At 33.9% G+C, this 12,579-nt stretch overlaps 1 protein-coding gene across 1 annotated transcript in view; it reads left to right on the top strand.

Moving 5' to 3' along the window:
* LOC129002315 (protein kinase C-binding protein NELL2-like) overlaps positions 1-12,579 on the top strand; it is a 57,643-nt gene that overhangs the window by 4,661 nt on the left and 40,403 nt on the right. The window contains exon 3 of the mRNA XM_054430023.1: positions 663-848. Within this exon, the coding sequence (XP_054285998.1) occupies positions 663-848 (186 nt within the window). The remainder of the gene's footprint in view (positions 1-662; positions 849-12,579) is intronic.

The following is a 12,579-nucleotide window of genomic DNA, read 5'->3' as shown; positions in this document are numbered from 1 at the left end:
ATAAAAAATATAAATAAAAAATTGGGTACTTGTGTTTAAACCATCGGGTGTGGCAGTGTAGCCACGCATTGGTGATTATTTGTGAATTGACTGGCAATCAGGACATAATCGTTGATGTTGGAAGTGTATACTGAACCCTTAAATTTAATCAGAGGAGACAACCAACCACGAAACACAGGCCCAATGAGCCAGCTTTGATGATTACTAATGTTAATTTAAGCATTTTTTACTACACATTAGAATGAACTTTGAACCAATAAAATAATTACAGATCAAATGATTCGACACAACGTGAACTATTAATGGAAGTAATAATATAAATATTGATATTAAATGGTGACACTGGAAATTACATTAAAGTTATTGATAGCTGAAAAGTGCAAGGAATAAGTTTATTGTAATTAAATTAATTAACCTCTAACACCATACCTACAAGGGGCCTTACCCCCATGACCCATTAGTCTACGAAGCCTTCTCGCTCGTTTCAAGGATGCGGCACACCAACCAGTGGTTCCATACACACTCCAATGATGTGGTCGCTGCGCATGCGTGACCATATTGTCCTGTGTTTAATCCTGGGGGTCACTGTGTTTAATATATTGTTTATGTAGTTGTATATATTGTTTATGTAGTTGTATATATTGTTTATGTTTGTGTTATAGAAAACGCAGAATGCACAGACGACTCCATGTGTACAACAGACAAGGCCTGTATTAGGCACAAGTGTGTAGACCCTTGTCTGGACTATTGTGGGCTCAATACTGTGTGTAGAGTGGTCAACAATCGACCAGTGTGTGCCTGCCTGAATGGATTCTTTTACAAACTAGACAAAGGCTGCCTTCCTGAGTGTAAGAACATTTTTGAACTGCTAAAATTGAACTTTAACTAATGTGCTGGATTTAAGATGTAGGATATTGGATATACTAGATTTTTGGGGGGAAGTGTTAAGAGTAAGCTTGATGAGTTGTAAAATAATTATTTAATATGCAAACTGCACAACGCATTTGCTTTAGTAGAGTAGACCTATGTTAGATGAGAGACATACTCAGTGGTATTGACAAGATAGGTTTGAGTATAGTGAGCTTTAGCTACGTTGAGCATCTCTTTTTGCTGTCATATACAGGATGCTGGTATATTTGTCCAACTTGTTAAATGGCTCCAATATATTATTGGATTCATCTTATGTTATTTATTTATTTATTTATTTTACCTTCCAACGGTCAAGAACCAATTTACAATGTGTTGTATAGATGACTTAATCTAACTTAAACATATACATACAAAATAACACAACCTACCAACGTACGTATGTTGTCACGTTGATAGGATGTCAGAGCAAAAAGTGTTGGAAGGCTTAACACCCCCCAACAGTTCTAGTAATGTATTTTTCTTTTGTCGTCACTAGGATCTAAAGGCGACCTAATGCATGCTGGATGGTTTCATATTTGTAATCTTCTTGTGTCACAGGGATTCCGGAATGCCAGACTCACTCTCATTGCCCGGAGGACCGCTCATGTCGTCTGCAGAGGTGTGTAGATCCTTGTGAGGACGGAGTGTGTGGCAATAACACAGAATGTCACGTCAATAACCACTATCCTGTGTGTTCATGTAAAGTTGGTTACATAGGAGATGCCTACAATGAATGTGTAACTTACTAAGTATAAAAGAATTGTTACGATAAAAGGATTGTTCATGTATTTCACGGGGAAAGCTCGTGAAATAGTTTTACTATGTCAGTGTTACAAGATCAGTTATTTTTTTGACCAGGTTACGGGGAAATGTAGCAAGCTACTAGCAATGAATGTCACCTGTATCTATAATCTAAACTTCCCCTCTACACTCACTGAACAGCTTATATACCAGCCTATGTTGATGGCATCACACCACCCAACCATCTATTTTTATAAAATTTCTAATAAGGCACTTACAACTATAATAAGTACTGTACAATTGTGGTACCGGTACTATGATGATGCCAGTGAAAATGATCTGTAATTGTGAGGCGAGTGCGTTTATTGCCTAAGGACCTTCTCAAAGGTTTGTATTCGTCATGAACATGTAAACATTGAAAACCATCATAAGAATAAAATATTCTGTCATTGGCTGTGTGCTGTGTGCACTTCATTCAAAATTCACTGTCATCTTAGCTGTCTCCTTCCAGGGTTAATTATTACCACATATGTACAATATATTTTAATGGTACAGTTTTAATATAATTGTCATTAAACTTTCTACAACTGGACTTTTGAGACAATTTAGTTGTGAATCCAATCATTGCAATTTTACAGACAGTTCAATTAATTATAGCAGTTTCAATGATCCAGAAGTCAGTGCAGTTTTCAAGGATCCATTCAAAGCAAGAGTTGCAGTCAATTTAGTAGTTTTAGATCAAAATTAATTAAATTTAAAATGGGTGACACTGTTGCAGGTTCAATTGACAATGAGGAAAACATCCAAAAGCCAATTCAAACGAAAAAAACCTTCGTACTTGTCAAAGAAATGGTCAGTATGATAAACCCTAAACATAAAAAGCCCTTTCTTAATGTTTTTGAGCTTTTTTCCCTAATACATTAACAATTTTGTACATTTTTAGACGGGTATTTCTTAGTTTGATTTCTTTTAAAAGCTTATAATTTCCACGCAATCATTAAAATATGTGGATTTAGCATAAATATTTTTCTTTGTACTGTATTACACAACACAATTTGAAATAAAGAAAGAAATATGTTGTAGATTTTTGATGGCACTGTAATTTTAAGACTTAGATATAGAACCTTTAAATCTGTATTAGGGCCTAAGTATATATTCACCCCTTTTCTGTGTAGACGGAAAAAGTTAAATTAAAAAAATACTTTATTTGATTTGCATTTTATGTATTTACAGAAATATAAGAATGATTTATGAAAATACTATATTTTGAAGCCAACAATCTGTAAATAGATTATTCACCATTTATGTGTTACAGAACACATGGTCGGACGCCCTGAGTGACTGCATTGATCGTGGAATGAATCTGGCGTCAATCGAAAATGATGAGGAGTGGAACACTTTTCTTGAAACCACCAGGGGTGAGTAGTTTTTTTCAAAATACAATGGTTTCACAATGGTTGACAGTATACCAGTATTAAATTATCCATGGAGTTGTTAAAATTTATTTTCTTAATTTAATGTAATTCATTCTGAACTAAGTTGACATAAATTATAACCAGTTTGAAACCCCTGTTATGGCCTTGTGAATGATCTATTCATAGATTGGACTACACGTTTATAGTAAGAACATCAGTGTGTGGACTTTTCTTCTACAAATACCTTAAGAAAATCCAATACCATTTACAAATCTGCACATTTAGCCGCCTCTTTTAATGTGTAATTTTATATATGTGGTAGTAAGTCTGAAAAAAATAAAAATTATTGATAACAATTTTTTATGTAGTAAGACAGAAAATAAAGGATGCATGGATAAGTCAAAACAAAGGAAAAAGTTCTATCAGCCGAATAGGATAACAAATCCACCCATCCCCCTTCTTCACCATCACTGGGGTCTTCAGTCGGCGTTAGGCATTCAAAACGTTTTCGTGAGAGAAGTAGGGTAACCTTGAAAACACCACACTATGACATAAGTGCAGCGAAATGTCGTAAACAGAGAATTTAAGTCTGTAATTTTATTTCAGTATTTTTAATTTTTTTTTATTTGTGTTTGTGTGTAAAATGGAGGAGTGGTGACAAGGACTACGTTCTCTCTATTGCAACGAGGTATTTAATGCCCAAAAATAATATCTAACAAAATAATGAACTAAAAATAATATCGTTTATGTTGTCCAGACAATCATGTATGGCTTGGTGGTCATGACTTGGGTAACTATCCGTATTTCCTATGGATATCCACTGGAAGACAACTTTCATATACCCATTGGACAGCTGGTGAGCCAAGATACAGTTCTTACCACTGCTTGTTGGCTAATCAACGGGGATTTTCAAACACAGTTTGCTCCAACACTTATTATTATTTATGTGAACAAAGAAAAAACTATAGCTGAGAAGCTTACTCCTATATTTAGATCATAGGCATACAATTTGATCGATAATTTTATGTATAGTTATTATTCCAAGCTGCATTTGCATTTCCTTAAGTTATGCTTCTATCTTCTTATTTATACAGCCATTGGAATTAATATTAATTTTCCAATCGAATAAAGAGAAATGTCAATCGTATAGTATAATGCATCTTTTTTAATTTCCCCCATATCCAGGATATATTTAGAAAGTCTTATTTTCAACATTTTTCAGTTTTAGTTTTGCTAAATATTAGTTTGGGACCCCCAAAATTACCCCCGCAGCAGCAAACCTCCAGGCTCAGAAAATTAGTAATAAAGAGTTTTTTTGGAATTTTCTCCATAACGTACTAAATTATACTAGTATTCTAAATTGCTTTGATGTACTAAATTATTTGTTTAATTAGGTTCTACATAATAGTTTGGAAAGAAACTGTATAAATAGAAATAATCACGAAAATAGTTGATTTATGTTCTTCCCACTGAATATGTAATTTATATTGGATAGAGAGAGTGTACAATCTCTGCTACGGGTAAAATACCGTCCCTTATCACTCTACCATCAGTGGTGACCCTCACAGCAGATGAACTAATGCCTAGTGTAATCTAAAAACCACATTTTACAACATGAAACACAGGTCTAGTATCAGTAAAGATGACTACTGTATTTCAAATTATGGTCTCTTACACAAGGACCTGGTTTATCTTTTTAATGCTTTTCGTTCTATATCATTATATAGAGTTAATCAGGTGTAATAAGTTGAGTAGATTCGTAAGGCATTTACTAGCATTGTCTATTTGATGCTTTGTGACAAAGGGACATAACCGTTTAGAAGGCGACTACGGTGGAGGTGTGAGCTCACCGTTATATCTCACCCTGTGTGACGCAGTGCGGTGGTTAATTTGTCAACATTTTCCCCGAGCGAATCTTCGCTCCACTTAACCAGTGCTAACTAACCACAGTTCACACCATGTGTGGTTAAAATATTACTGTTTTGTTTATTTGAAAATTTGGCAATACAATATTTATGATTAATTGCAATGTTTGATAAAATAAAATCAGTTCATGTGTTTTGAAAATAATTTTAGTTACTCACTATTCATGCTGTACTATAAATTTGATTTTTGAATCATATTTTTAATATACCGAACAAAATGCTTCACAAGATACTAGAAAACTAACATACAGATACTATAACAAGATACTATAACGTACATACATATAATTTAAAGTACTGAAGTATGTTTGCCTATAGACAAGTTTTGTATAACATTGTCTATTAAATAAAGTGTCAGATGAAGTTTTAACAAAATATGATTTTAAGGTAGTTAATTAGATTGTAACCTAACAATTGAGTATAAACTCTTATATTTTAAATGTGGCATCTAGTATGGTGATTTCGTTTTTTTTTACTTGGCCAAATAGCGCTGTAAGGCCTGTAATTATTTAAATTTTAATAACAGTAAAAATATAAATTTTTCGTTAATTAGTCTCCTCAATTCTCTTGGGGATATAATTTTGTTTCCAGCCAAGTTCGTACAAAAACTCAAACTATTTTCACCTTTACTCTATCATAAAAATGTAAGACACAAATTCTAGTTATATTTTAGGCCCTGACATACTATTTTTATAAATATATAAATTTGTCTACATTTATAACGTTAAATCATAGAAAGACTTGTAAAACACGTCTTCATGAACAGAAAATCTTGTTCAAGTAAGTCTAATGCAAAAAAGGTGTGTATCTATATAACACTAATCATCATATAATTTTAGTTATGTACATTAATAACAATTATTCAGTGGACTGGAATTCATCTAGTCTGGTAATTAAGTACTCTCACTACAAAGCCAAACGTGATATTTGTTTAGCTTTGATGAGCTTTGGACTGTGAAATTGTAATATAAACGCGTATGCATTTGATATTGCACGATGAGGAATTTTTTTACACCAACAACGAGTTTTGAGTTATTATGTTGGTGAACCGAAATACTGTGGTATACAAGTAATTGTGAAGTAGTCTTAAACTAGAGTACAGTTCAGGAGTACACCATCAAAATCAACATATAAAGTATAAACATTGCTATTTCAGATTTATAAAGTTGCATTAGATTCGGTTCTTCTTTACTGATCTATGGCTGTTTTAAATAATCCAACTATTTGTGTTTTAATACTGTATCTTAAATCACACACATATTTCAAACTTACACCCCAGTTTCAAGCTTTATTGAGAAAACTAAATCCCCTTTAACAATTTTATTTCACATTTCAGTGTAGGCTACTAAGAATTTATTCTTTAAAGTGTTACTTGTTTGTCACATAAAGGAACGCTATATTCATTGCCCAATGCCCCACCCCATTTGGAAGTGGACCAAGGACTGAAGGGGTTTGTCACAATAGGACGCAATAAGAACATTAGATTTAACGGCTAGGGCAGATATTGCAGGGTCGTTAATATCTGATGTGTAGGCAGTATTTGGCGAGTAGCAAACCTAGTAGCCTCACATTAGGGTGTGCTTCTTGTAAAAGGTGTTGTTTTGACGACCAAGGCAATGGTTTGCTGCATAACATAGATGTTACTATAGTAATACCAGAAACAAAAGAACCCTGGGCCGTTTCGAGCCGCGCAGGTTTGAATGGTACGCCACACCTACCGGCGCGAACCACGTGATCTTTTCGTTTCTGCGCAGGTTGTTTTGTTAGTGGTATGTCTATAGTGCACCTGTTGCTCGAATTCGAGCAATTGCAAAGTATTACAGGCGTGATTTCAGAACGAATAACAGTCCTTTTGTTTTTACGCTCTAAAAAATGGCTTGGAAAGAAATTGTGAAATTTTGTGTTTTTAGGGTTAAAATGGGAAACAACTATGAAATGAAATGAAATGAAATGAATGAAATGAAAAAGTGCTTTATTAACACAAAAATAAACTGCATAAATACATATGAACTTATAACTAAACATAATCTTCTGCATAACAACAACAAAATTACTAAAAACAGCACATTACAGCAATGGTCATAAGACCGTCTGCCGGGTTGACAACATTTTATTTTATACTAATTTCACATGTTTATTTTATAACTAAACATGTGAAATATTTGTAATAAGCTATAATATGTTTATTGTTTTGCTGCTTATCAGAGTAGACAATGAATAGGGAAACAACTATAAAACCCCCCATAAACCCCCGTTCCCATGGTCCGATTATGCTGGTTTGCGAACTCGTTCGAATAAACGTAGGATTATACCAAATTTTATCAAAATCTGATAACTTATGCTCGAGCTACCGCACTAACGGACATATATATGGATTTGAACGGATGGTGTTTTTAGCCTCTAGGGACCTCAAAACGAAAAATTAAATCGGCCAAGGGTGCAGGACTTACCACAAGTACTACGGTAATAGCTTATTCCCTATATGTTAAATTCGCTAAAAGAAATGTAAAATCCAATCCCCCCTCTGGACACCTCACCGATGACAAACTACAATCTGTCCAAGCATGTAAAGTTAAAAGTTTAACTAGAATTTTCAACAAGTGTTTTGTCTTGAAATTATTTAAACAAAAATCACAACCTACAGTTGAGGCGAATGCTTCTTACTCTACAAACTCAGTATGATGATTGGTTTTAGTCAATAACAAACAGTCCAATGTCTCTCAGTCTTACTTGTAAATAAGATGAGAACATACAAAGTTTTTATCATAAAGTCAATAATGTAATATAATTCTATCTTGGGGACGAAGTACCATCAAAGTTAAACACGAACACATTTCAGTTGATGAGGTACAGGGCAACATGATGGAATTGAGAATTGTGTGGTTGTGTTTCTTTATTTCATTTGTGGATAAGTCGAGGACTCAGCCTACTCCTGTAAACAACACTACTACAGGTAAGTGTTTAAATTATTTAAATAAATCAATGTATAACATAAAGTGCTATTTAGCCAAATATGAGCCACCAACGGATGATGCTAATTTTAGTTACTAATATCTGTCGAATACACAATTTTCTTTAGCCAAGCCAAACTGAAAGTACAATATATTGTAAACTAGGGTATATTTTGTGTAACATCAGCTATCTCCGTAACTGAAATCAAGGGAGGAAATATAATTTTTGTTACCTCAATTATGTTTCAACTATCCATAAAAGTAGCCAATTTGAACATTGATTTTCATAAAATTGTTTTTGCTATTGTAAGGGTTTACCTAAACAATCCTAAAATTGTTGATCCAATATTAATTTCGAACCCAAAGGTTTATCTTCAGTCTTCAGTCGGATTAAGTCAACTAAACTTCTATATTAGTATCCACCCGATGAGTACCCTATTAGTAGAAAATATAAAATTTATCACAATAAAGATCATACACGACACGAAAATGGTAACAAACTTAGGGATAACTACCATGGTCTTTTACAGTTGCCGGCACCGTGTTCACAAACTAAAGTGAGGTTAAAACCTAACCTTCAAAACCATGGTTTTTATCCCTAATTTTATCACTATTTTCGTGTCATCTGTGATCTGTACTACAAGGAGTCAAACTTGAAAACAAAAGCCTGGATTTTACAACGTATTGCAATGTACTTAGTAAATGTGGCTATTATGTTGTACGTCATACGTTGTTTTTCTATCTCACCTTTCTGAGATAAAATAAATAATTAAAAAAAATTAATAAAAAATGTGGACATTTAAAGTATAGGCCTATATTATAGAATATCTAATTTGCGATAATTTAGTTGTGTAGAAACTACCAGAAAAAATACATTTTAACAACAGGTACCGTACGCCATTGTATGTTGGCTGAGATTGTACATTGTACATTCATGCTACAAGTTATTGAGTGAAAATCGAGAAAAAAGCAACTTACTCGTTGACAAAGCATTTTATTTAGTTAAATATTTGCCAAAACTTGAATTTAGTATTAAATTCCTCTTATTGATTTACAATTGTTTATTTTTTTGTTTAGTTTCATAGTTTTTATGTGATTTTTTCACATCCCAATATGAGTTTAATAATACACATATTATTAATTAAATGTATTGAATGTTTTATGCAATAAATAATCTTCTATATCTATGTTTCAGAGGAGTGTCTCACGAACGATGAGTGTATTTCAGGGAAGATATGCAGAGCTAAGAAATGCACAGATCCTTGTGATGGCGTGTGTGGGCTTAACACAATATGTGTGGTAAAAGAAGGACTTCCGTTATGTTCCTGTAAAACTGGCTACAAAGGAGACCCGTTTACGGAATGCAAACCACGTATGTAGGCCTAGATTTACAAGGCTATTCTATTTGGGGATCAATATCAAGTGATTTATCTTATTGCTACACTTAGGTAGGTATGTTGTTAGTTTCGTTTGGATCTATTGCCATAAATAATATTAGTAGGGGCTTGAAAATAACTAGGCCTACCTTTTTAAATAAGTTCATGTTATAAAATTAAATCATAAAGATACAGTTTTTTAGACACACTTCAGCACCACTTATACACTATAACGGCTGCCTAGGAAATTTATAGCCCTTATCTAAAAATATAAAGATTATAATTTAACATCACTAGGTGGGAAACTTTAGTTATTTATTCTAAAATTAAATCAGACGTATAAATATCTTATTTAGCAGATCTAAAAAGATACGCCTGCCGCAGCAAATCTGCTGGTCATGCGAATTTCCATTTGCCTGATTAGATTTTCAAATTAAAAGTTATATGCAAATAACATTAGGTTTAACAAGTACCTAGGTTTGCTGCTACAGGGAGGGTACTAAAGTGTTTTTAGTAAAATATTAGTAATCTTAGTATAAAACAAATAAATTGTCCAAGTTTAATCAGATTATATCTATAAACAAGGAAACTGGAACGTTTTACTGTGTTCTCCATAACAATAACATGGGGATTTAAAATTTTATTTTTTTAACTTCCTCCGTAACCAATAACCATACAGAAACACTTTGATATAACAAATTTGTTTTGAATTTTTTATAAAATGTCTTAGAGATTTTTTGTACTTTTGAGGGTCAAAAATGAGAAAACGCAATTTTTGCCTCACAAGCCTTCCCGTAAAACCCCGTTCCCATGGTCCGATTATGCTGGTGCACGAACCCATTAAAATTTATCTCGCCTTACAAATTCAAACCAAATTTTATCAATATCGGACTCAGATTACTCAAGTTATCACTTTCACGGACACATACTTACATATATAACATTTAGAACGGATGGTGTTTTTGGTCTTTAGTGACGTCAAAATAAAAAAGTAAATCGGTCCCGGGCCTAGCTCTTACAATGAGAAGGTTTCATATAAAAGGGTAATAGCTATAGGTAAATTCGCTAACAGCATTATTACCTACTGCGTTCTCTTCCTGTTGTGAGACAAGAGTATTGCAGCTCGTAACATATTATATTTGATTAGTTTGTGTTGTTTTTGTGTAAATCATATTTTTTGAGAATTTTTAATAGTTGTATGTAAAAGCCATTATTAAAAATTAAAATTTACAAGGAGTCGAAAAAAATTGGAGGCAAAATGGATTAGTACAGTAGCCTACTCACATGCCAAATTTAATCAAAATCAGACCACAGTTTTAGTGGGTGGCTCTATAGGAATCCACATGCACACACATTACTTAAATAAACAAACGCTTATTTGAAACCTCAATCTCGTAATTTATTTGAAAATCAATACTTCCTCCTTATACTATGTATATAGGAGGACAAAGTGAAGGAATATGGGAGGTTTAAGATATAATGAGAATAACAAAAACTTTTTGTTATGTCGTGGCTGTTGTCTTTTAATGCATTTGGCAAAAGGTTTTGCTACAAACAACAATTCAACATTACAATTTAATAGTATATTTCGTACCTAGGGCCGAAAATGAGGTTTTGCCGGCTCGAGATAGTTTTTAAGTTCGAGACGAAGTCGAGAACTTAAATCGATCGAGAGCTGCAAAACCATTTCGGTCCATGGTACGAACGCTATTTTTCACCACACTATACCCTATTACCACTATTCACCACTATAATAATGTACACTGATAGTCAACACAACTACAACTTTAAGGTTATGTGAAGAAATAATTTGAGGAATCAGCAAAAATAAAATAAATAGTTGCTAGGAAACGGTGACAATAACACAATTCTATTGCAAAGCTATGGATTTTGATTGTGTATTTAAAATGCATTCATGTTTTAAGTAAGTAAGCGGACAGCTGATTTTGCGGCCCCGGCCTGTAAAAACCTGCTCGGTCCCCAAATTACGTTGACAGCTGGCATGGCCAGCAAAACGTAACTTTCAGCCACCAATTAACGTATGTAATACACCCAAAAACATCATAGTGTGGTGAAAAATACATACTGTGTTTAAAATATTGTTTATGTTTATAGAAAATGCAGAATGCACAGACGACTCCATGTGTACAACAGACAAGGCCTGTATTAGTCACAAGTGTGTAGATCCTTGTCTGGACAATAATTGTGGCCTCAACACTGAGTGTAGAGTGGTCAACCATCAACCAATGTGTGCTTGCCTCAAAGGATTCTTCTACACTCTAGAAAAAGGCTGCCTTCCTGAGTGTAAGAAAATATTTGAACTGCTAAAATTGAACTTTAACAATTGTGCTGGATCTAAGATGTAAGATATTGGATATACTAGATTGTAAGGGGAAAGTGTTAAGGAATGTTTATTGAGTAAGCTTAAGGAGAGTGGTACCAATAACTTAATATGCAAACTGCACAAAGCATTTGCTTTAGGTAGAGTAGACCTATGTTAGATGAGAGACATAATCAGCGGTAGTGATGAGATAGGCTTGAGTATAGTGAGCTTTAGCTACGTTGAGCATCTCTTTTTGCTGCCATATACAGGATGCTGGTATATTTGTGGCTCCAATATATTATTGGATTGAGCTTATGCTGACACGTTGATAGTAGTATGTCAGAACAGAAAGTGTTCGAAGGCTTCCATCCCCAATAGTTCTAGTAGCGTATTTTTCTTATGTCGTCACTGGGATCTAAAGACGACCTAATGCATGCTGGATGGTTTCAATAGTTATACAGTTTATTTGTAATGTTCTTGTGTTGCAGGGATTCCGGAATGTCAGACTAACTTTCATTGTCCAGAGGACCGCTCATGTCGTCTGCAGAAGTGTGTAGATCCTTGTGAGGACGGAGTGTGTGGCAATAACACAGAATGTCACGTCAAGAACCATTATCCTGTGTGTTCGTGTAAAGTTGGTTACATTGGAGATGCCTACAATGAATGTGTAACTTACTGTAAGTATAAAAGAATTGTTACGACTCATCACAATTCTCATTGAAGCTATACAGAGATTCATGTATTTCACAGGGGGTGAAATAGTTTTACTATGTCAGTGTTACAAGATCAGTTATTTTTTCGGACCAGGTTACGGGGTAATGTAGCAAGCTACTAATAATAAATATCACCTGTGTCTATAATCTAAACTTCCCCTCTACACTCACTGAACAGCTTATATACCAGCCTATGTTGATGGCATCACACCACCCAACCATCTAT

The sequence above is a fragment of the Macrosteles quadrilineatus genome, unplaced genomic scaffold, assembly GCF_028750875.1.
Source record: "Macrosteles quadrilineatus isolate MER2022 unplaced genomic scaffold, UCM_ALF_1.0 Scaffold_1__1_contigs__length_201487025, whole genome shotgun sequence".
In the NCBI taxonomy this organism is placed as follows: Eukaryota; Metazoa; Arthropoda; class Insecta; order Hemiptera; family Cicadellidae; genus Macrosteles; species Macrosteles quadrilineatus.
The sequence above is the reverse complement of the archived record's forward strand: the minus strand, read 5'-3'. Positions and strand labels throughout refer to the sequence as shown.